This window comes from Fistularia commersonii, chromosome 16 (assembly GCF_037954325.1).
Source record: "Fistularia commersonii isolate RoL2024-O1a breed Wild chromosome 16, RoL_Fcom_v1.0, whole genome shotgun sequence".
Classification (NCBI taxonomy): domain Eukaryota; kingdom Metazoa; phylum Chordata; class Actinopteri; order Syngnathiformes; family Fistulariidae; genus Fistularia; species Fistularia commersonii.
In genome coordinates, this window is record NC_141299.1 from 4785516 (window position 1) to 4812319 (window position 26804).

At 40.4% G+C, this 26804-nt stretch overlaps 1 protein-coding gene across 1 annotated transcript; it reads right to left on the minus strand.

The window, feature by feature from the left end:
• Positions 1 to 9893: 9893 nt before the first annotated feature.
• Positions 9894 to 23325, minus strand: usp46 (ubiquitin specific peptidase 46). Its single transcript, XM_086162553.1, has 9 exons — positions 22984 to 23325; positions 19989 to 20069; positions 19336 to 19549; positions 15920 to 16158; positions 14868 to 14944; positions 14646 to 14729; positions 14370 to 14567; positions 13204 to 13282; positions 9894 to 13093 (listed from the first exon to the last, which is right to left on the minus strand). The coding sequence occupies exons 1-9, from the start codon at positions 23017 to 23019 to the stop codon at positions 12992 to 12994; spliced, it is 1110 nt and encodes a 369-aa protein (XP_086018679.1). The 5' UTR covers positions 23020 to 23325; the 3' UTR covers positions 9894 to 12991.
• Between the last annotated feature and the right edge of the window lie 3479 nt (positions 23326 to 26804).

Sequence of the window (26804 nt, forward strand, 5' to 3'; positions counted from 1 at the left end):
TGCCATCACCAACATGAATTGCTTTCGAGACTCATGTTGCTGCTGGTGGTGAATGAGCCCCCTATGACGTGTGTTGAAGGAGCAGAGAGAAAGATCCTGGTTGGGAATTCCTCCAAGCTTAACAATAGAAGGCTTGTACGTAAGAGCTGGTCAGCTCCAACTTTCACTATCATCTGTGGCAGAGGACTTCAAGTGTAGGCTCCTAAAAAGGGAAGTCCCAGGATGAACAAGCCACATGCAGATGTCACTGCCAGATTTCCTTCGGGATTAATAAAGTTGTTCTCATCTCATCATCATAATCTCATCATCAGGATGCAAGTGGGCAGCCAGTATATCTGTTGCTCAGACTTAGAACATGTTGAGGTTGTGTGACATTGGGATGCCATGCACAGGGAGACAGGGCCTTGAAACCTCACATCGCAGACAGTTGGACAAGGCAATACCCGAAAAAAGAAGAGCAATGATCCAGGAGGAAGTGTGTAACCTTGAGGTGGAAGATCTATGACAGTTGAACTTGGTGGCCAGGAAGTCTCTACTAAATGGGACCTCCCCAAGAGGAGGATCACCTGGACAGACCTATGGAGACTTGAACCCTTCGGCATCTCTTTCCTATTACGATCGGTGTACGACATGCTCCGGACCCCTGCAAATTTGCGCTCGGGGTTTGTGGGGAAAGGGGCACCATGGCGCACATCTTGTCAAGGTGTAAAACAGCATTCGCCCAAGGTAAGGACAGATGGCGCCATGATAGGGTGCTTATGACATTAGCCAACACATGGGAGCAGGAAAGATGCAAATCACATGGAAGAACAACATCCATCCAGTTTGTAAGGGAAGGGGAAAAGCATTGACCCGGGGCAATAACAAAAAGCAGCCGGTTGCAAAAGGCCAATTCGTGGAAGATAAATGTAGGCCTAAGGGAAAGAATGCAGTTCCCTGAGGTTGTCCAGATAACCCGATTTAGTCCCGTGGGCAGAGGACCAAATACCAAGACCTCTTGGAGGACTTCAGGGGAAAAGACTTGCAGGCATGGCTGCTCCCAGTCAAGGTAGGCTGCAGAAAGCTCCCCGCACAGTCAGTATGGAAACTTCTCACAGCCACAGGAATGAGGGAGAGAGAGATAGCAGCTTGCAGGATGGGGGATGCAGCCTCTTGGAAAAAGAGGAAGGAATTAAGCTAGAAGCCGGGAGGACGGGCAGTGACTTGGCCACCACTTCTGACACAGCGTTGGGAGGGTATTATAATTCAGGGTCGAAACACCTGACGATCAAAGGGCACCATCTGATGACATCACCTCTTCCTGGCCAGGACTCCATCCACCAACAGTGAATGAAGAAGAGGCGGCATCTTTTGATATTGTAATAAACTCCAGGCATGGCAGGAGTTCCCTGAACACGCCCCAAGCTGTACATCCAGCCACAGTTTCCAGTTTTATCCCAGAAATCGGAGGCAACTCTGCTGAGGCGTGTGATTTGTCCTCTGGCAGTTCTTGATGTGTTCACAGTGGCAAAACCGGTGTTTCTGTAGGCTGAGCTCGATGAGTTCTCACCCCTGTCCTGCAGTCTGACCAGAGGTGAAATATTAATGGGGCTGTATATCACACCACGTGATAACACGATAATGTGTTCCATACAACAGTCTGTAAATCACAGACACAATCAAATAAAAGTGGTGGTACAGAGCCTAGGAATAAAACCGGCAGAATAACACACTTTTGGCAATCGAGCAACTGAACAGCCCTATTTTTTTTATTCCTAACAACAAGTATGTCATTTTCATAAAAAGTGAGGAATCAATGAGCCTGTGCAGATCAACTGTAGAGGCAGCGTCCATGTCCCAGCGAGGCTGTTAAACACATCTGGAAGGGAGCAGGTTTGTACCGGAGGACTTCACAATTTATGACAGCAGGGACCAAGCAGAGGCAGAGAGAAGGACTGGCTGTATATATCTGCACAATGTTGAGGGGTGAATAAATGCACGGACAAATACAACCCCACCCTTCTGACGTCCAGTAAATGCTGAAAAAGCCCAAGGGTGATTGTTTGTGAAATCATTCTGAGGACGAAACATCATCCTGAATGATTGTGGGGCTGGGATGACTCAGGCTGGGGAGGTTGAACATACTCTGCCGGAGATACATTCTTGATAAAAAACTCTCCTTTCATTCTCTATGACAACTGTGATATCAAATAAAGTACTTTGGACTCTCTTTTTCCCAATACAAACATATCTTTCTTTGCTGTTTCCTCCTCTTGCTTTGTTGCCCATTGCACATCTGGCTGATGAGAACCAACAAACTAACAAAAGGGCTTTACAAATTGTGCGAACCCTCTTCTAAACAACCATTTATTTGTACACGGAACATACGATTACATTAGCCGAAGTGACAAAAATAGCTTATCATATTGATCAAGCGAATGCCCGGGGCTGGCAATCGTGCACTGTGTCTTGAAGCAGCTGCACAAAGGCAGAGACCAGAATGATATGATTTAGTCAGGGATTCTCCGCAGCCCAATTCTGACATGTCAGAGGCTGTTGCGACCTTTTCTCGACGCTGAGAAAGGACAAGCGTAGCAAGATGTCAGGTTGTCTCGAAGGATTCGTTCTCCTTGACAAAGACCAATCTATTTACATTTCTGCCCGCACCTTCATTTCAAGTTTTATTCCACCAACTAGCTGCACTATGGTGAGTTTAATCTGCTTCCATAAACTGGGGTGTGTCTTCTAAAGGGAAGCCTTGCCTGGATGGTGGAATACGCCATATAAAAACACATCTGGATGATGTGATTAATGGGAATAACATACAACAGTTTATAGAGTCGCACTGGCAGGGTTAATGGCCGCCAATGCAGGTGTGAGTTTCAAAGGTTAATACTCCAGGGGGAATTGTTACACTAGGCTTAGATTTGATACTCTCACGGAAACAGGCAAGAGGGCCTGGCATTAATCTCTGTGGCCTTGCTGCAGAACACCCCCACCCTCACAAACCCAGACTCCAGCAAACGGAAAAAACAAAGAAAAGTAAGATGTGGTGAATCTAAGCGCATGAATAAGAGACAAACATCCTCTATATATATATGTAAGAACTATTTTGTGGTTGCAGAATTTATGGCATTTCTGGATATATATCTGTTGGTCTGTGTTTGGCTTTTGTTGGTTTCTGCAAATTCTGCTTCAAAGTGGAAATCGAAAAGGACTAAATCCAAACAGCAAATGTCTGTTATTGAGATTAATCAGAATAATGCTGGCGTTGTTCTTATGCAATGAAAATTATTTGAAACTTCCAAATTTAGGAATCTTTTAAAATTTGTATTTAGAGCTATCTGTTTGTCTTTGGTTTATGAAGTATGCATTGTGAAAAAAGACCTTTGGACAACTTTATCAAGAAAACAATCTACCTATTTATTTTTGAGAGAAAAATAAAACAAAGACTTTTGCCAGCACTCTGTGCAGTTCTGATTTTTTTCATTTTACTGAATTCATCCAAATAATCCCAGAAATGAATGTATATATATATATATTGCTGTCAAATTTTAGACTTTACCAAATACATAGATAGTAGAAAATAAAGTATACCACCAAATATGTACATCTGCACCTCTGAAATATCTTAAACCATATAAGATAACCTGTATCGATCCCCCTAGAGGAAATTCTTTGGTCACAGCAGCATAACAATTATGTGGCAAATAAATATGAATATAGATATAAATAGAGACAATTAGAAAAAACAAAAAATGAATGAAAAAAGGATTGTCCAGGATAGCTCTCAGTTTGTCCTTCACCCTTCCCACCGTCCAGGTTCAGTTCCAACACCGAGTGGGCTTTCCTCTCTAGCTTGTTGAGCCAAAAACCATACATGTTGATAATATCAACAAGGTTGATAACAATATAGGTTTTATTAACCTATATTTTTTGATGTTCCTTCTTTGACCCCAGGTGATGAGCTGTGACTGGTTGGTTTCAAGTTTCATCTGTCTGCAATATAATTCAGTTTCACCACCAGATGGCAATCCGGTCCATACAATCGTTCCTTATTCCAGCTTCATTTTTATTATACTGTTACAGATACTCTTTATAGAGAACAGCTGATGGATGAACCCATTTTTTCAGTTACTGGGAATTTCTCATTAATGGAGTCATGGGATAAACACTTTCCAGCTGCTCTCTTTTTAGTATATTCATGATTGCCTGGCACAAATTAACATGCTGCTTCTTACCTGGTGATGTCGGACATGAAGCCCCCCTGCTTATCCCTCAATGCAATTTCAGTGAGGAGAAGAAAAATCATTTTTCTTAACAATGACAGACAAAAGGGAAAAAAAGAGTGATTGGCAGGACGTACTGTCCTGATAGGTCAACGCCGATTTGGTGGAAAAAGTCATACATGATGCTCCAGGGGGCAATTTCAGAAAGGTTATGTAAGGTTGTCATATTTTTTTAGCGTCCTTACTTGCCAAAACAAAAGCTGTGCCAGAGACTCATGACCCCAAACGCCCACTGGAAGTAACTGAATCACACATCAAACAATAAGCCCAGTTACTATTTTAAAAATAACAATTTGGTCTTTTGAAATGTTGTAATTTGCAGCCCCCGTTTTGGTGTTTTCAGTTCCACACCTACAGATTTGTAGATAGTTTCTGGAAAATTGCCACATCTTTCATTCTTGTAAAATTCTGGGTAAAACTCCTTGTTGGCTAATTTTTAGCACATCTGTGTCATTTCTTCCTGATTCCCACTCTAAACCCCAGCGATAGACAATATAAACACAGAAAATCAGTCCTCCTTGTGCATCTGGTAGTCTGAACTGTGCTATAAACACAAAAAAAGTAGTATTTAAAATCTTTTTCCATCTCATCCATGGATCCTGTGAACCTGTTGAAATTGCCCACATTTGTTTGGGTGCTCATGAATCTGTCCACCGACCCGCGTTCAAGACAAGGCAATAGGAAAATACAGCATAGGAATTCGAATCAGGGACTTCAACCCTTGGTCTATTTCAGACGCTGTAGAAGAGATTTTATCATTTGTCTGAGGAATTTTTATCTGTTTGTCATCTCATACACTGAAGGCCAACCTGTCACATTGATCTGCTATTTCAATTTACAACCTCATTTGTTTGTAATGCTTTAGAATCATTATAAGGTGTGGTATGCAAAAAGTCTATACATTTAGAATATAAATATATACAGGACATTTCCCAAAGCCATACTGTAAGATAGATGTTCAAAAGGAATTTCCTGTCATGTACATGTAGTTCCAGATGTTACGTGTTTGCATGCGACTTCTTTGGAGTTTGTTGTCTAACTGAACAGAATTTGATGCAGTGTGTTCCCATTTTACCCGTTTTACAAAATATTAGAGGAAATACTCGCTCATTTAGGAATCTATTTGACGAGCCTTTGAGACTAATGGAATGTTGTCTTTCACAGTTTGGTATATAGTTGGTTTTGAAATACAAAAAGTAATAAATAGGCTTGTGAAAGCTGTGGAAATGCAATTACCGAGATGGCATCAAAAGGTTTATGGTACTTTTCAGCTTTTGAACTTTAAAGTGAAGAGTTTTTTTGCAATACAGGTTGCATAACTTTTTCTTATTGGATGCACAGCAGATCTCCACAGCTCACTTCATTTGAAATGCGCTTTCCCTGTAAATGAATACATTTTCTGTGTTTAAATATGCGTGAATGAAATATAAATGCCAAATGTTTTGTACTGATTATGTTCTCTATTCCAGGTAAGTTTTTCTGCAATTCTTTTCATTTTCAGTTTTTTTCAAAAAATGTCTATGGGCCCAATTCAGTTATATTACATGTAATATTATGAACAGATATTTTCAAAAATATATAGAAGTCTCTGTGCTCCAAACTTTGCATGTCTTTCATCAGTGAAAAATAAATCTAAAAAGTTCTCATTTTGAACAGCTGTGCCTTCAACACTCAAATGAGGCCATGTATGGATAATCCACCCCGGGTGTAATCTGGAACTCGTAATGGTACTCTCTATTGAAAGACCTGGGCTGTAGTTTAAGAAAAATTTTTTTTTTTTAGCGTGTAACTTAGGAAGAGTGTTTTATTTGTAATTCTCAAAGGGCATCGATTGTCATCCTCTCCTCTCATCCACAAATTAATCCACTTTGCTTTAGAACTAGTGTTTTCATTATGCAAGAGAATAAAACAGTACAACAGTAATACAATATTATTTATGTTTCAAAATAATTGTAATTGATGTTTTTTTTTCCTCTACCCATGTTTATGTTTGCGTCTCTTAGATGGAAAGTCAGATTTCTGTGTTATTAAACGCTCAGCTGGACTTCTGGTGCTTCTCGGAAATTAAACCAGTATGCCCCACTTAACCGCACCTACCGCATATACAGCATTCTGAATAAAAACAAATGAATTAAAGGACATTTTAATTATTAACACATGTACCATACACCGAGCCCATTGCACACCTACACCAATAAACCTAAGAGACAGCAGCAATTTGTATTATGACTTGTAAAATGAAACATCCTTACTCCATATAAATCCAGGAGTCTTGTTCAGTTCAACAAGTATGACACTATTTCAGAAAGAAATCTATGTAATATCGTTCAGATTTATGTGCTTCCAGTATGTAGAAGAAATAGTCGCTTGTGAGCTAGTTATTTGTAACTGTCTGTTTTAGATGATGATCTAAAATGTTAACATCCATTGTGATTCTGAGAGCATATTATTGTATGTAAAGGTCTAGAACTAGTTGCCTTGAACAGTAATAAGTCTCTGTGACCCAATGTGGTATTACATGTTACGTCATGAAATATTAACTGGAAGTTAGTCTCTCCGCTCTTAGAATTTACATCTATTTTTAGAAGAATACTCCAGTTATTAATAAGAAGCAGCAGGTTCCTTTTGCACTTTTTCAGCGAAACTGACAGAGCTGCAGTGACTAATGCCTTGAGATTGTGCTCTGTTTATTCATTGGTACAAGAAACAACACTTACTGTAAGAATTTCTCATTTGATTGGAACTGTGCGATCAGTCCCGTCAATATTTCCTTTCTGAGCAGACCAGACAAAAGAGGTGAACAAATGGGTGGTAACAATACATTGTAGTACATTTTCAGTTGCAACTAGTCACGTTTACATTGATAACATCATCCGTGAAGTTGTGATTGGGGAACAGTTGTTTACTTCGACTTCCACGTTGGATCCTGGTAAAGTCTATGAGGAAGATTGCGGCATGACAAATGGATGTCAAGACATTGTGTATCTGATTCTAATTCTCGCAGAACTATCTTGAAGGTCTTGAAAACAGCCAAGGTCAAAAGCTATCCAGATAAAAGACTGTGGTGCAAATCCAGAATAATTTTGGGCCCTAAACCAAAAGTAATACAAATTTTGTGAGCAACACATGGGGAGTTTTACATACAGATAACTCAGTTGTTGTTATCTAGGTTGCCCTAGTAAAAAAGAAAACTGCCCTCATCATTCAGATGATATAGTTTCCTTGTGCTGAGCAACACAGTTTCCCCCCACCATGCTTTTTTGGGTGTTTTTTCCCCTTTAGAATAGAACAGAATAGAATAGAATAATTTTATTTTTATTGCAATTGTGTACTGTCCAGCTCTGTGAAATGCTGATTGAAAAAAAAAATATATATATAAGAGGAAAAAAGTAGAACAGTAAATATTCTTCAAGTCCAACATAAATTCTTCTTATTATTATTTGTACCCGACTTGCCAAACCCTTTCTACTAGCTTTCCGAACTTTGCTCTGCAGAAACTGGCTGCGGTCATATTGCATGTCACGTGCTCTGCTGTGCAGGTGCCTTGTTGTCTGGTTTTCTAGCTGTGCCTGCAGTCTTAATATTTTATGGTAATTCATGAAGAAAAAAATCTAATAACCAGAGATATTTTGCCAGCAAACGGCATCTCTAACCACAGCAAAAGATACTCTTTTTTTTTTTTCATCAACACTTCTGCACTTCTTAAATTCGACACCGTCATGCACAAGGACGGTGATTTGATTAAACTATGGTCTTAATCAGACCATTTTTCAAATTAACTTTGCATTTGGGGTTGCAATGGTATCATTCTTGCTCTCATGAGAAATTAATTTTTCTCAGAAATGTCAGGGATATTTTCACCGAAAATCCCTGGGTCAGCACAGTGCCAGAGACCACCTGTGGTTTTCTCAGCACTCCAGTTTGAAAATGAAACAAGAAATTACAGAAGGAGACAAACACCCTTTCTCACCTCACTGTAACTCTCTTCAGAGGGTCTGAAGACTGGAAAATCAGTGTGACAAACCATCTGTTCAAAAAAATCAAGTGTTGAATTACGACACTGAAAGAGAAAGTTATTAATAAAATTGAACTAAAAACTTTCCACAACCATAATAGCTCATGATTATTAATCCAACATTTGCTTTCTCAGTGTACGCCATTATAAACGTTGAGCTGTGGTGGGCCAATAATGCACAGGATGGATATAATGATGCATAATGACAATTACATACATGAGTCAGGGATGGTCTTCAGCACCCTGCAAAGAAATGATATATTTATATTTGTGAGCAAATAGAATTAGTTTAGGATTCTCCCTCATGCTTCAAATGTCTGAAGGACATGAACATGAAAGTAATTTGTTTGTGTTTTATTAGAGACAAAGAATTTTACTTGGATTTCATCAGTATCATAACTTTATTTTGGAAAAATAATGTTTGTTTTCAGGGTAGTTATTAGTCATTATATATATACTGCTCAAAAAAATAAAGGGAACACTTGGAGTTACATTGTGTTGTTTGAGTGTTCCCTTTTTCTTTGCACACTGTATATATATATATATATATATATATATGTATACCAACTGACATGCAGGAGTATATGAAAGATGCTGTGCTTTCACGTGAAACTTTAAACTGAAAAAGTCTGAGCAAAATCTGCCATCACAGAGCATTGAAAAACAGAGATGTAACATAGCAGCTTTCTCTGAAGCTCCTGGAAAGGAGACAAAAACAGCTGATAAATTTGAGGATAATATTGTTGTCTCTTTGAGAAGAATTATCACATGGATGCTGTAAATAAATCACATTGTCTCATTAAAATAGCAAAAGCATGTTTCTTTTTGTAAAACCGCATGCCGGAACTGAAAGACACTTTATGAACTATTGCCGGTACAAGAAAAGAACTGGCGCTGGTGGAGATTATATTGAGAAGTAAGCTGAGTGATGTTATGACTTGATGAATACTTACAAGAACTCGTTCATTAATTCTTTTACTCTTAATGAGGGTCGCGGGGGTGCTGGAGCCTATCCCAGCTGTAATTGACGAAAGGCAGGGTTTTCCCCTCAACCGGTCACAAGTTAATCGACATATAGACATTCAAACAATTTAGGGTCTCCAAAAAAATCTACTGCAGATTTTTTGACTGTTGGATGAAGCCACACAACCAAGAGAAACCCAACATAGAACATGCAAAATCCTGGAACCAAACAAAGGACCGTCTTGCTGTGAGGCAGAATAGAGACCCACAGCATCGCTCCCTTTCAAAACACCACTCAGGAAATACAATTTATCCTTTTGAGGGAGGGGGCGTAGTTATAGCTAATCTCAAATGAATTCAGTTGATTGCTGCTGAGACATTGAACTTTTATTTTCGCAGTAGAGGTGAAATTGCGAGAAACCACCATGGCCCCTATAAATGGGAGATTAACAGTTTATTGGAATTCTTTTCATTGAATCATATGAATCTGAACTGAAATTGTGGACTGAATGGCCTTCTCTTCTCGGCAGTATGTATTTCTAGACTATGCCTGTCCTAATGAAAAACACAGGGCGGTTACTAAAAGCTTGAACGTTAACAAATAAAAAGCCAAAATGGATAAAAACAAAGTCATATTACAGACCACCCACATTAGATCAGTTTATTGTGATTTTTTTATATGGTGGAAAACTGATGTTTTCTGAAATAAGCAACATAGACACACTCCAGAAATACAGGATATGGTTGACTAAGTTGATCACACATAAAACAAAGAATAAGTAAAAACACATTAGTTGTGTTATGGCATCTTATGCACTGCTTTACTTTTCCTTGACTAGTATAAATGCAAAAGCAAAACTGTGCAATGTTAATTAAGTAATTTGAAAAAAACAAACAAAAAAAAAACATGAAAAGCTATTGAGAATTCTAATAAGAAGCTGCAACATGGAAATAAAAACACTCCAGCAAGATATTTGATCATTGCTGATGTCATTTTAATAAACAGAAGAAACAACTCAATGTGAGAGTGTTAGACTGGAAAACTTCATGTCAAAGCATTGAAGGTCATTACTAATAAAGTGCACTTTCAGTTAATAGCCGCGCAGAAATTCAGATTCATCTCCTCCCTCCCTCCCTCCCGCCCTCCCAATGATATCGACCAGATCCCATGCGGTGGCGCCGAACACTCCTGGGCAGAACACGATCACAGAAAAACAGAACAGACCGAGTGCAACGACTGGGCATCTCGGTGAGGATGAGTGCATAATGCTAATGGAAGATCGGCGCAGTTAGTCGTGAAAAGTTCTGACTATTCCTGCAACTGTAGAGGCTCAGATCACCACCGGGAGGATAGAAATATAACAACAGATGCTGCTTTCTGATTGATTATGTAACCAAGTGATTGTAAAAGAGCACAGTATTCCTTAACAAGGATTCACTAATGGTGAATGGCAACATCAAATCTGTTATTACAGTTTAAGATCTTCACTTTAAAAAAATATTATTTCCAGGTGTTTTCTACTTAATATATATGTACAGTTATCTTTACAAAGAAAATAATGTTCTGATAAAGACATTTTGTAAGGTCAGCATCGACTCCAGTTTGGCACATATTTTTCATGACTTCTTCCAGTAATGGACTGAATGGAAGGGAGAGCAGAAGCAGCTGCATTAAACACCCAAATTCACGGTTTTCACCATAAATTCAGTCTCTCTTGAGTAGACAGACATCAAACTTGTGGAAAAAAAAACAAAAAAAAAAACCTAATCAAATCTCTTATTATGAGATGCGTTTGAAAAGTTATGTTTGCTTGATGTGCGGCAAATAGGAATGTCAGACACCTAAAAAGCAACGCCTTTGACGTCACTTATACAGGACATGGCAACAAACCCTCGGATGGGGTCAAAATGGGGATCATTTAACCGGGGCAATATAAAAATACTGACACGTGACTTTAACTTCTATGAAAAATAAGACAGGATTACACATCTGAAGTCAAAGATAACCGAATCCAAAAAAGTAATGCTATGACAGCTTACGAGGGACTGATGAGAGAATATCCCAGCAGGTAGTGCTCGTTCGGCAGGAGCATAACAGGAACACAAACTTACGCAGCACTGGGAACATTTCAGCAGCTACGGAACATGTCCGACACTAACATTTAAATGTACTCCTATAAGTCTCACAAGGAAATTTCACATTAGACCATTTCATCTCTTATTGCACTCCATCCATATTTTTATCTAAAACGATCAGGCAGTTGAGGGGTTTGTCGCGCTTACATCGCATCAACTTCTAATTTTTTTAGGAAATAAAAGGCAAAAAAAAAACCAAAACAACAACAAACAAATAACAACAAAATTGAACCAATAAATTATCCTTGCGGAACTGCCTTCGCTTGGCTTGAGTGCTGTGTCCTAGAAGCCAAGTTAAGACTTAAGTCCCAACATGCAGAACTAACAGGAGCTGTACTACATATATCTTCATCAACATGTAGTGACCATGACAAAAGAAAAAAAACAACAACTAACAAACAGCAATAAATATATGTAGTACAATAAATAGGGGTTGTTGAACAGAAGTAAAATATAAAGTTTCAGCTTATTTGAAAAGATATCAATTGGAACTGTTTTTGGGAATGCTTGGAGTTGGTTGGGTAAAGTGGATTAAGAGAGAACTAGTCAAACTAATGTGTTGTGCCAAGTTCAGATCACAACCCCTTCATCACCACCAAATTGCTGTGGTATGCACACTACACTGCCTTAAATCATCAGTCTCAAAATTGTCCAAGTGCACAAGAGCTAACCGAGAGCTGCCTGCTGTTCACACTTAAAGACTCGACTTGGAGGAAGCCTGATAAGGCTGTACTTCAAAATACATTTTGTCACAAAATTACTGTATGAAGTCAAACATGTTGACATAGTCACAAGCGTATGAACAAAACTCCTTTTTTCCCCCCATCGTTCATTATTTAAAGCAAGTCTGCAAGTTCCAACTTTACAGAACTTAAGTGTATTTTTAACAATTCATTTATGACTAATGGTTTTTGATGCGTCCCAGTAGATGCGCCGAATGAACAATAGGTGTTAAATCCTCCGGTCTGGACTTGGCATTAGACACGCTCATAGCTGATTCTCCACTATACAAAACGACCTTCGTACTGTCATGAGTTGAAGGTTAGGTAGTTTTAACTTGACTTCTTCTAAATGCTTAAATATTGCTTTGAACCCACTAGAAAAATGCATGGACTCACTCTATGTATAACATAAAGTGTTTGCTTCCAACATCATTTGCCTCTCATGCTTTCACGCAGGGCTGGAGAGCAAAATTAGTAACAGCCCCAATGAAAGGTTAGGTAGGGGTGGCACTAAATGGAAGAAGACTTTATATACACTGAAGAAATGTGCAGAGCTTGCACACTATTGTGATCCTGGTAGAGGATTCTCAACTACCAGACGACGTCACCTGCGTGGACGAAACTCTGTTTTGTTTCAGCATGCTGTAGAGCATTTTTGCTTTTCTTTTAAAGTGCAGTCCAGATGCAGGTGAAGAAAATAGAATTGCGGATGATGAAGTAAACTCCTGGGCAGGTACTGGGTGGGGAGCTGGATTGACAACAAATCAGAGGTCTGATATGGAGGATAAATAAGAAGTGCGGGATGGAGTCTGGGTCTGTCGGGCTGAATGTTTAAAAAAAAAAAAAAAAAAAAAAAAAAAAGGAGTTTTAGCCTCATCCAGGAGCAGTCACTCCCTGGACTGGTAGAAGAGGATGTACCCTGACTCAGAGTTCTTGGAGATGTCTGAGGTGAGGCCATAAAACTCTTCGATGGCATGGGCATCAATTTTCTGCGTGACAAATTAAGAGGTGGTTTTACCGACAGCACAAACAGCAGCAAATCTACGAATAGGTGAGTCAGGAAGGTATTGCAAACCACGAAAGGTTGAGAGTGACGCACCTCCACGATGTCATCATCGAACAGCAGCCAGAAGCCATGACTCTTCACTATGGTAATGTAATGACCTCTGTTTGGGCCACTGTGAGAAACAGACAATTATGTGACTCTATCACTATCACAATCAACATCGTTTGAAAATGCCTTTGGATTTCGTCATGTTATTTTATTTATATCATTAATGCGCTATCCGTGAGCTGATTATTTAAATAAAGCTGCTACTCTCATAGTATACGTATGTATTGAGGAGACGTTGGCAGCCCTCCAACCGGAACAAATACTGTTTACAAAAATGATGACAGCATTTCCCGTGAGGAGTGCCACCTCACTGCAGCTCTGCCGAAGTGTGTCACTGATTTGAAAGAGCGATATATTTTCTTTTTTTTTTTTTAGTTTCCAACTCATAGTCTCATAGTCCACAGAAACAACTCCTCTAAATGTGCTTAACATCCGGACTGTCTATCCTCCCAGTAACATCCTTGGTACTGTTCTGCATAGTAAGAAACTCTTGACAGTTTGAGACAAATGTAAACTGCTCTCTTGCTCAAGCTTTGTTGTCGTTGTTGCTATGCAACAACCAGAGACTCATGCATTTGCCTCTTTTTCCTTGTCTCGCAAAGAAACATTTGGAAACACAAACCCTTGTTAAACTCCAATTCAGTACTTTTATACCGGAGTTGTTGGGCTGATGGAACATGTGAGATGTTTATTGAATCATTAATCTATACTATTTACCATGCAGGATCAAATATTCAAACCTCTTTCAATCATTTTTAGAGGGACTTTAAAAAAAGATTGAAAACGTCATCATTTTCTCATGGACTTGTTGTCAAACTGGCAAAAACATAAACATTATGAACTACAGCCCGGCTTTAAATACAAGTCTTTTCTTGATCCTGCTTATGTGCAGAATCTGTACAGAAATTGCCTTCTTTTCAGTCATAAAATGATTTCATTTCATGATGAGCCCCAAATCACTCCAGTGCCAATTTTTCTATTGAATACATTGGAGGCCTCATTAAAAGTACCTCATTATGATTCTATTCATCGGAAATGTGAGGAGTTAAATTCCGTGTATTCATATTGCGCTTAAATACAGAATGCCGCGAAGGTAGGGGGGGCGTCGGGCTTTTTCGCTGAAATCAATCTCGTCATCCAGAGTTACCCACCTGCCACAGTGAACCACCACAGCGACAAGATCGTACATGCGGTCCAGGTTGACCGCGTCTCCGGATGTGTTAAACAGTCGGAGTTCTAGAGGGAACACCACTCGATAGGACAGTTTGGTATAGCGGTGCAGCTGCTCCATGTACTTGAACCTCTTCAGGTGCAGTGCGAGTATCATGGGGAGCTTCTTTACACGCATGCTGAAGAGAGGACCTCAGAGTTAGCAGGGCTTTATTCATGCCATATATCACTGGTGTTCGGGTAGGTGCTTTACTGACCGTTTCTGTGCCTCCTGCTTGCTGCAGCATGTCTCGCAGTAGTATTTGTATTCACTGCACAAAGTCTCTGTGTTACTGAAGTCCCTGCAGAGGACAGAGTGCCAGTGGAGGCTTGGTTATTCCATCATGCTTGGTGACAAAAAACTGGCCAACATTAAGTCATTTAGGTTTAACAGATTATGTTACAAAAACAAAATAAAAAAATAAAAAAATCAATACAACCTGAGACAGTGCGTTATTGATGTGTTCTGCTCTACGTCTACGGAAAGATCCAGAAAATCCTCATCTTTACTGCTCACCTGAAAAGACAGCAAGACACTGAGGTAACTCAACTGCAATGTTTTGTCACCGAGGTGAGAAAAGCCAAAGCGCCGGGCCGCCCACAGCGTCACATGTAGCCTATCTTTCAAATGCGTATGATGGCAAACAGCAATTGTCTCTTGGTTGTTTGGGCAACCAGTTCCACTCCTTGCCCTCAACATTTTGAGGACAAGGACTCTGGCAGCCAGTGACATAAAGCAGTTGTCTGGATCACATCAGGACTGTTGCTAAAATGTTTTCAACCTTCTCCCCTCATCGACGCTCTAATCCCCTTCTCAGACTCTATCAGAAGGGATCTCTTATCGGAATAACATGAGGGTTGTTTACAGGTATTGGTATAGTATTCATTCTGCCCCATTGAATGAAAATGCTGTTCTTTTTCCACCAATGAAGCAGAATGTAAAACAGAACAGATTTATTGCTGTTTTCCAGGGATCATTTAAGGATATAATCAACAATGCTGCTGGTATCACACACACTGATATATTTTCTAAGTCCTGCTACAATGCGGTAAGTAAGCAGATTTTTCATTTTTCTCTAATTTTTAGAGGGGCTTTTTCAGAGCTGAATTATTTGCCTACTGTTGCCCATCCTTCTTTTAACACGTGCAAGCCCTGACATCGGTCAGCAGGGTGGCGCAGTGTTAAGCACTTCGGCCTCACAGCAAGAACATCCCTGGTTCAATTCCAACAGTGGGCCTTTATCTGTGGAGTTTGCATGTTTTCCCCGCGTCTGTGTGAGTTTCCTCCAAAAGTCCAAAACCATGCAATCGGTTAATTGGAGACCTTAAACCGCCCGTGTGAATGACAGTGAATGGTCGTATATGTCTGGTGATCGATCAAGGGTGACCCTCGCCTTGGATAGACTCCAGCCCCCGACCCTGACAGCAGGATAGGCAGTATAGATAATGAATGAATGAACAAATGAATGAACCCTGATATCGGGCCACACACTGTTTCACAGTTGAGGCAGCGTGTCTCATTGGTCAGGGTCCCTTGAAAGATGTCGTGAACCCATGTGGGCTCCATCTTGTTCTCGTGCTCAGCCTCAGTTGTCACTGTGGTGCCGTTGTTCTTCAGGCGACCGTTCTGTTTTTCTTGCTTTTTCTCTTCCTGCAGGATATCGGCCACTGTGTTCAGCAGGTAGTTGAGGAATTCGTGAGCGTCCTGTTGCATGTAGTTGTCAAACAGATCTGAAAGGCAATGAAATATGCAGTTACTAAGCATGGAAAACATGGAAGAAACATTGGACTTGAGATTATTTCCTTAACGTGATTGCAACCATGCACAACTGCATGACCTTTGTTGTCATCCTAGTGATGGAAAAAGGCTGCGCCACTTTAGCTCTTCATGACATGTCCTGTTTCTTTACATTATCTGCCAGGCCCAACTTCTTTTGTATTTAAGGTTGTGTGATGAAGTTTTTCATACGAACTATTTCTGATATATTTATGCATTCATGCTTCTCTTTATACACTAGAAATGGTGTAGCAAGAGGTGTCCTTTGTCATGGTTTTGATCCCATTATTTTTGGAACAGGGATATAATACAATAATGGTGTAATTGTAGCATTTAATGGCTCTGATACATTTTTAGAGAAGATTGAAAATTACCGCTGGTGTATTTAATGCTCACCTGGGAGCAATCTGATTCCAAGTGAAAGAAAAGACAAACAAAAGCACTGCGATCCATGCATAAACATTATCAACATGGCATCCCGATGTATGCAGGAATTTGTATTTCGTTTTGGTCAAACATTGATTCTGGCACCGGAGGAAACGTCAGCTTCTCAGGAATCTGCATCGCTATTTTTTGTGACTTACATATCTGTTATGATGTTTCAGTATGTTGTCGGTTTGGAAGCTAAGTGGCACGAGAGTAGGAGGAAGCGTAAACTGGATAAGAGGAAGGTGTCCAGTGATGTGGGAGCTACATTGCTCCATTGTGGTAAAGCAGGAATCGAGCAAAAAGCAAAGCTTACATTTAATTTTGCAGCAGTAACCAACCTTTGGGTAAGAAAAAAGAACAAGGTCTCAGATAAAATGGACTGAATTGGGTTTCCTCCACATGGTGGCTGGGCTAACCCTTAGAGGTGCTAGCTTTGAGATGGTTAATTTGCAAGTATTATGATAGTTGCGACTGCTTTTCGATCACATCTTGAAAAAGTTTTGGATTCACGGAATATCAAGAAGGTAGCATGGTGGCGCAGTTGATAGTCCCCCTGCCTCATGAGAAAGTCCCCGGTTTGATCCCAACTGGAATGTTCTTTGGTTTTCCTCCAATATACCAAAAACATGCAGCACTGTAATTGGAGCCCCAAAACAAAATGCACAGATGTTATATGTCTTAATATCTGGCTCTGTGATTGACTGCTGATTGGTCACGATCACCTATGAGAATAGCAGTAGCTTAAACAAGATTACCACATTTAGCCATTGCTTGGGGAAGATGTTTATAAGCTGTAAATACCATAAACAGCAATAACATTTGAAGAATGTCTAAAACATGCTAATAAACTAAAACTGGTCAAAGGGAAAGCCGCAGTGTGAATTATTAGTTGACCTTTTCTGTGAAGGTCAGTCTACAGAAACAGGTGCTATTTTTGTTGTTAACAAGCACTGGCTGAGCCACGCAATCATTGCTGTGATAAGTAAGACCTGTGCTTTTCCACCAGTGAAACAATAATACTGTTACCAGGGAGCTCTACAGAAAAAAATAATGCATGCACTGCGCGTACACGCACACGCGCACACACAAAGGTTGACCAGAGTGTGTCTTCGAAAGGTGAAAACTGAGAGGTGGAGAAGGGAAAGTGAGAATAGGAGGGGGGCAAAGAGCTCCGGAGGATGGAGCTCAGCAACCCTGATTTCTGACAGAGATGGTATTGTTCATTCATATAAAGAGCTTCCTCAAACATGGACAGCCGAGAACAGGCTGCCTCTGTCAGTTTAACTCTGGTAATGACCTTACAGGCGACATGAACCTGCCGCTCAACTGCAACATTCAGACCACATTCAGGCTTCAAATCTCCATACTCGTCATGTGTCGGAGGCAGACGGTTGCTGCTTTGCAAGACACGCTGTTGCTAAAATCTGGTAACTCACTAGACATCACATTTCAGAGGAGGCATCTTCTGGAAAGTTTGCCTTGGAATGACCTTTTTATGATAGAATTTACAATAACTGGAGTCAATGTGGCAATTTACATTTCAAGTGAGCAAGATGACAGTAGCTGCTACAGAGTCAAGACCCAGCTTTCAACCCAGCTGTAGAAGGATGTAAATAATAATAATAGGAACAGTCATTTCAGCTAATCGCGGGCTAAAAGCTAGGTGGCCACAGCGAGAGGAACGAGTTCATGCATGGGTGCTTGAACAACGTGCTGCCGGGAAAGCCTTGTCAACAGTACAGTTGGGTCTTCACACCCAGGTAGTTGCCAAGGAGATGAATATGAATGACTTTGCGGGAGGACCTTCCTGGTGTTACCGCTTCATGCAACGCAATCGCCTCTCTATCAGAGCAAGGACACCATCCTGTCGGGATTCAGAAAGGTTGGAATAATTGGAACTGCAAGTGACGATGACTCTGACGTAAGCGACGTACCGGTAGAAGCGGAAGCTGCGCATTGTCTACCTTCGGAGTTGGCGGAGTTGTTCAGAGGTGACACCCAAGAAGATTTCATTGGATTTAGTGGATAAGAGTGACACAGATTGTTTGGTTGTAGCATGTGCTATATGCTATAGTTATTTGAATGACTCTTACCGTAATATGTTACGTTAACATAGCCTACCAGGCACGTTCTCAGTTCGTTGTTTATGCATCATATAGCCTATACTTATTCAGCCTGTTGTTCTCTATTCTATTTTTATTTTAAATTGCCTTTCAAGATGAAATGTCTATTCTTGGTGTTGGATTTTATCGAACAAATTTCCCCCAAAAATGCGACTTACATCCCAGTGCGACTTATCTATGTTTTTTTCGTTCTTAATTATGCATTTTTGTCTGGTGAGATTTATAATCAGGAGAGACGTATAATCCAAAAATTCAGTAACTACTTCCTGATAGTTTTCCATTGTCACAGACTGGTCATTAACAGGATTATTTTCAAGCTATTACTTTGTGATTTTTAGACTGACAGTCAAAGTACATTTTCCTTTTAGATGTATTTTCTGTTTTTTTATTTTTATTGTTTGGCATGAATATGGCATTAACAGTAAATCATGCCAACATTTTTAATTTCCAGAATCCAGAAATGGTTATAGGGTTATAGTATAGTATAGTATAGTATAATATAGTATAATATTTAATACTAACTTTTCTAAGAAAAAAGATTTGTACAAAAGACTTCCATTTTTAGGTACGGACTCTCACCATTCTCCTTACGCAAGCGGGAGATGAACTTCTTGGGTGGGATGACGCCCACTTTTTTCTTCTGTGTGGCGATGGAGTGAAAGAGGTCAGCCAGGCATGTGAGCAGGTTCTCCTTCTTCTTCTGCTGGGCTTTGTAAGCCAGCACATTCTCACGGAAGGGCCGGCAGAAGTAGAGAGCCTGGAGCACCGAGTTACAGTAACATGTGTTTCCAAACTGATGGGAGATATGAGGACAGTTAATGGGTGAACAAAAAGCATGAGCTCCAGCTAGAATCCAAATAAAAGTCACAACACGAGGAGCTTCATGCCATTATAGCGTGGAAAAATCTATAGTTACCAAAATTAGGTCATGGCTCAAACACTGGGTGGAAGTTCCACCACTCAGATACAAATATTCAAATTCACATAATAAATCATAAAATCTAATAGCATTTGTAAAACACCAACTGCTGCATGTTGGTAGATGTTTCTCTGGTTGTAAATAGATACAAACACATCTTGTTTTGTTGGCTTGAGGTTATTTTCAATGAGAGCTGTCCAGTAGAGGACATGACTCCCAATAGCCCCAGTCATACGATTTACTTTGAAAAATGACAAGGGTGATTTGTGGACATGTCCTTACAGAATGTGTGAGAGGATTTTGTGATGCTTACATTGACCAGTCCAAAGTAGTGTTCATTGATTGGAAATTGCTCCGGGCCGATGTCTTTCTCCAGAGCGGAGGCATTGGTGCCCTGCAAGGACCAAAGGGGAAAAAAAAAGAAAAAGTATGAGGCCCTTCGAACATTATGAACAACATAAACTGCCATAACCTGGGTCACCACGTAAGAGCAGCTTCTCACTTAACACTGTGTGCTTGCTGATGCTGATGTTCTGTTACAAGGTGCTGATCGGAGCCTTTGCGTGTCCTTGTATTACACTTACACAGTAGATCATACATTTTTTATTTTCTCATGTAAATTCTTCATCGCCGCGTGAATGTGATAGACATACTATACTGGCAATGTCTTTGTAGCATTGTGACTTTACACTTATTCCCCATTGTGCTCAGTTCTAGTGCATAAAAATATCAGGGTATAGAAAATGTATGCAGTGAGTTCAAACTAGGGACCAACTGAGGCTGTAAAGCAGCAGATAAGACAAACCAAGATGACATGACCTCACTGTTTTTATTGCAAAGACCATCCTTACTGGCAGCCTCTCGGGCTGCCTATAGAATGTTGGAGAGTCGTCTTCTTCTCCATTCTTTTGGTTGTCAAAATGGGCAACTTTCAGCGAGAATAGAAAAACGATAGGGTCTCAACAGGCCCACATGTCAAAGTCAGGGGTATTATATGGCTGATTGCAGGGACAGGGCATTTATCGTTTGTCAGAACCCTTTCAATTTTACAGAGCTCAAAGGTTTCCAAATGAAACAAAGCTTTGTTGAGTGAACACGGCGGGCAATTTATTTGGGGGACGGCATTGACTCTCAGGGAGTCTCAGTGTCATCTCTCTCTGCCAAGGCAGATTGGAGCTCTTTTGTCAAATCCTGTCTTGTGAGACACTGTACACCCCCCTGGACGGACACAGACATGGACACACACACACACACACACACACACACACACACACACACACACACACACACACACACACACACACACACACACACACACACACACACACACACACACACACTTATGCACGCGCACGCTGTACATTTCTCATAACATACAAATATAGTCTGCATGTAGCAGCCCATGAAATAATAATGACATGATTGACAATGGCGACCTGATTTATTCAAAGAGAAAAAGACACCGAAAAAGGAATCACTAAGATAGACTTTCTTGGTACTACTGTTGTTGCCAGCAGCTAGAAAATCTCAATATAGCACATGAAGCGAGTGCATTTGTTTTCAATTTTCTTTCTGGTCTTTAATTGACATTGCAAATAATAAACTAGTTATCTGTGTGTTGGTGCAAAAACACACTACTTACTCAACATTAAACTGAATCTACTTTGTGCAGCATACAAAAGATTTTGCTTACAACACTGGGTTGATGGTGCACTGCCAGGCTGTTGGTGGTTATTGGTTAACCTTATTACTTGCTTTGATTGGCTCCTCAGCTTAAAGTTTAAATTAAGCAACAGATGGCTATTATTTCTTTTTAAATCACAATCTTTTAATTTCTGACAACACCCATTCCATTTTGAATTTTATCAGGCCTGACTGGTGTCAGCATGACAAAAATACGACCTAATTTCAGCAATTCGGCTCAACCCTAAAAAATAATCTCAAGTTGACAATTTTTAACATGACATTTTCCTTATCCAAGTAAAGGAGACAATGTTTTCATATATCAATCATGGTTTTCTAATACTGTGCTATTGTTTTTTAACTTCTATTACCAAGCAGAATACTTTCCCCCTCATATTAAGTCAGTTTACAAAAACCAAAGAGAAGTTGCACAGAGACATTAGGCAGTAGGTGAGCAATAAAAATGACACAAAAATCTGCAATAATCTTGAAACAAGGAGTTAGTCAAGAGTCTCTTTGGCCGGTTCTGCTTTTTTATTCGCCTCACCAAACAATTTTCTTTGAATATTTTAACAAATAATTTCAAACAATATTGAATTTAGAAACTTCTAATTTTTCCTTTTGTTTAATATTGTATAGATGATTATATACAAAATAATGTAAGAACATTTATATGATCATTAATGATTTTACAGTTGCATAACACACACGGTTGTCATAAAATGCCAAAACATGCAAACATTTAGATTTCAATTTTCATTTTGTTCAGTTTCCATGACACCTAGTTGGCCTGCGCGTAAAAATTGAAAAAGAAATGTGGCCCGCCAGCTAAAATAATTGCCCACCCCTATATTACACCAACTAACTTCATGTCTTCTTTTACTGCGAACATAAATCTCCCCCTCGGTCTTCCTCAAGGCCTTATGTCTGGTTGTTCCAACCTGAGCATCCTTCTACCAACATGCTCACAATCTCCTCTGTACAGGCCCAAACAATCTCAGTCTGGCCTCGGAGTTTATCTCCAAAACATCTACCATGCACTGTACCTCTAATGGACTTATTCACCAATGCAGTATCAAAAAGTACATATAATCTATTACAACAAGGGGATTCCCTAAATAAATGCTGTACATTATGAACCCAACACCGTTCAGGGGTGAATGCATCTCTCCAAGTCACTGATGGGTGTGTGAAACCTCAAAAGGAAGCTGCAGCCTGCACCCACTTTCTATAAACAAATGCCAGAGTCGTAGTCTTTTCTGTTTTCCAGTTTTTCCTCTGCCCACTACAACGCAAGACAGATTAATGCAGACCCCCTAGCCCTTTGCTACCGGGATAAAGCAGCACATTATGCAATCACACCAAGCTGTCACAAGCAACTCCACTCTCTGGACGGCTGTGTCGCCCGCCTGGCTGGCAATTTGTCGGGCGCACACACAGGTTAAAGTATGTGTAAAGGCCAGGGCACCGGTGGAGGGTCGGAAGTGGGGTGTAGGCCAGATACAGCGTGCAGCGTGCGGCTTGCATCCTGCACCGTGTCTGGTCCAGACTCATGCACATCATCACTCACCGGGATGGTGGGTGCGGGGACACCGATTAGCAACCCGCAGCGGGAGAATACTCACCATATTACAAATGGAGGCGATATTTCTGACAGTCATTTAGTTTACAGTGTCCCCCTCACCGCCATCTTTATAAAATAAACATGACTTTGAGAGCAAGGCGACGCTAAGAAACCGAGTAAATTCGCAGCCGCTGCTGAAGGCCAGACTGCAACCCCAAGCGTCGGAGAGCAGGCGGACAGATGCGGGGCACCATGCAGGCAGCACGGAGCTGTGAAGCGGCCGGAGCTCAGAGTCCACACCGCTTCATCCTCACGCACGTCTCACACCCATCGCGTCCGAAACCCCGCCGGCGCATGAGACAAAAAATGACGGCCAAAGTAACAGGGTGCAGGCTGTTAGCAACATTCCTTGGACAAACATGCTGTGCGAGGAAGCACTACAAGTCCCGCCCAACAGGCATACAATTCCGCCGCCGATTGGTTGAGAGTTATGTGTTCAATTGACACAATCATAAAGCCAATCATCGACTTGGATGGTAAACATTAGGCAGAGCTGCAGCCAATCATTGGTCGCTATCTGAGGTGATGGTTTGAGGGAGTTGTAGTTTTTTGTGGGGTGTAGTTGTCCTGCAAAGCTATGTTTTTTTTAAGAATTTTCTTTGGCGCCCCACAAGTTAAACTTAATCGGAGCCAATGACGTTTTATTTTCAATTTAATTTAATTTAATTTAATTTATTTGAATTTGATTTAATTTAATTTAATTAATTTATTTATTTTTTATTTTATTTTGGTTGTACAGCTTGGGATTTTGTTTACTTTTGGCACTTTGGGGAGGGTTGATTTTTTGGGAATCCGATGAATGAGTTTAGAGAGAGAGGTTTAGGAGGTTTTCATTTATAATTATGTTTAAATGTTTAAATCTTCATTGAAGCCAGTGGACGTTTCTCGGGGGAAGATGGTGAAGTCAACTTTCACCAGTCATTGTGAAATATGCAAGCTCTCACAGAAAGGTGTCATCTTACTGCAGGAATCAAACTGCGAACCTTTTTGCCATCAAAAAGGCGCTAACAACTGCAAGACCGTGATGCTCTCTTGGGAATTGCATTCACAAAGTCATGCATTTCAAGTCTCTTATTAAAAAATGTGAAGAACTGCAAAACATTCTCGATGGAAATCCATTTGCTCTTTAATGTTAATATGAATTTGCAACACTTAACATGTTCATAACTAATTAAACAATGTGAGTGAGATCACCTACAAAATATTGCTTTTATGCTCTTTGGTAAAGTAACACAAAATTGCAACATGATGTACTTAGTGAAAAAAAAATTGTCAGGACAACTTGTAAAGGTATCATTGACATTTTGAAATATTAAGCACGAAAATGTGAGAGATGTTTCTTTGTACATATGGTTATATATAGATGTAAAAACATATGATGAAATATATATAAAAAAGATTAAATATGTTGAAGTTCCCAACATGATTTTAAGTGGCCGAAAGAATATATCAATGCATGGGAGTTCAGAAGAAGGAACTTTCGAATAACTGGGGACTTGATTTAGGGCAATTTTTAGCTATTTTAGGCATGGAGCCTAACCAGGATTGCTCTCTTTGGGTGTAGCAGAGTTTTGAAAAATTCCACATACCAAAAAATGCTCCAAACAGAAAAGAAGATTTTACATATAACACAAAATACTTATTCTGGCATCCATGATGTTTCAAGCAAAAATAGGCTCTTCCTCAGATCCTTACCGGAGTTAACTAATATGTTATTGATTCCCTCCTTTTTTTGGGGGGGGGGATATATGATGTCCTTTTAGCACTTTGACATTATAACATTATCTTCATCACTTTTTGAGAAACGACCCGAGACACCGATACTTTTTGAAATTTTTACGTATGTACAGATATACACATATGGTGACTGAAAAAATCTTTGTGATTGAAGGGCTTCAGCATACAATTTAAAATATAATCATCTATATGGGGGATCAGACCAACAGAGCAAATTAATATAGATGAAAGAAAATATGGTGTGGATAAACACAGACGAACAAACATGCGGACATACAGATAAACAAGGTTTTATATTAAAGTCCTCATTCAATCCTTGTGGGGCTCGTGTGCCAAACGTGTAGATCCAGAACAACTTTTTTTAGAATAGTGTTTAGATTGCCCCCTCTGCGTCGACACTTTACGACCTCCATCCCCTGGGTATTTCAAGGTCGAGATATTATCTTTTGCTTCCCTGAAATATACTGCTACAGGGCTGGAGGTCACCTGATTTCTTATGGTGCTCCGGTGTTCAGCAATGCAGGTTCTCAGTCGTCTATTAGTTTTTCCTATATACGCAAGCCCACAGGGGCATCTGAACATATAGTTGACATCCGTCGTGGAGCATGAGATCACACCTCTAATATTATATTTCTTGCCTGTGTGCTGATGGTAGAAGATGGTTGTTTTGTGAGAAAAGTGGCATTGTTGGCGTCGGCCACATGGATAGTTCCCATGGAGAAAATGAGGGATTGGTAATGAGGGGAGATCAGCGTTTACCAGTAAGTTTCACAGATTGAGGAGTCTTTTTAAGACTACCCTGGGTGGATTTGAAAAGCAGTCCTTATCTAGAGGGTCTAAGTTGATGATGTGCTCGTGTTTTATTAATATTCCCTTCAATGGCTTTTGATACTGGTGATTATTGAATGGCACATATGGTTCCCCTCTTGGATTCCTTGCTTCTGTCATCCTGAGACAAAGCGTGAGGTCGCATTGTCAATCCAATTACTCTCATAGCACCCATTAAGGAATCGTACTTTGAGGCCCGGGGTTTGTTTGTGTTAGTCCTCGTCTGAGCTACAGATGCATCTGACCCTTTGGAATTGGGAGATGGGCAGGTTCTTTTTTAGGTGTGTCGGATGCTAGGATTCACCACGCAAAAGAGAGGTATAGATTGGTATAGATCTGTTCTTAGACCAGCCATTTCCTCATTGATCATGGCGTCCAAAAAATCCATCTGTTTGGTTTCTGACTATGTAGTAAATTGCAGATGTTGGTCCTTAGAATGAATACATTTTTGAAAGCGTTCCGGTAGTGTAAGGGGATCCGTCCAGATGATGGGTCCCCTTACCACGTCCCGTCTCCTCCAGTGGTTTATATAGGATGTGAATGGATTCCCCTAATTAAAAACAACATAGTGCTCAAACCATCCCACATATAGTGAAGTAAAACTAGGTGACATCCTGGAACCCATGGCTGCCTGAGGTCTGTAGGACAAAGTCTGAGCCATACAAAAAATAATTCTTAGTAAGTATTTCTTTAATGAGATCTACAATTATCTTGGTGCTAGGATTAGGAGTAGGTCTCCTATCCAGAAAATATTTTGTGGCCAGGATGCCACCCTCAAAGGGAACATTTGTATCGAGGGATTCAATATCCATTGTCACCAGGATGTCACTGTTGGCAATATGCCTAATGGATTTAGTCAGTCAGACTTCTTTTTTGATCCACCCATCCCTAATTGGGCAGCAGATGTGCATGTGTTTTTCTTTTCTAATTCTTTGGGCGTAGCACCAAGCTAGAGCTTCCCTTCAGCCGCTTGGCAGAGGAGTTCAAGGTCACCTGAGCCAGAGAAGCCCTTCTCTACTGAGACTCGTTTGACTCAAAGGTCTTCTCTGCAGGGGTTGAGGTCAGGACAGGAAAGATGTAGCACCCCCAGGAAGCAGTGGAGCAGTGGTGAAGGCAAAGTTGCGGCAAGGCACCCTGTGGCAACTGGTTGGGCCAGGTTGGGCAGCAATCCGAAGCTACGTTACAGCAAAGCCAGCTGCCAGATCACCTTAGCAGATTTCTGGAAGGCGGAGTCACACCAATTTCAGTTCAATCTGT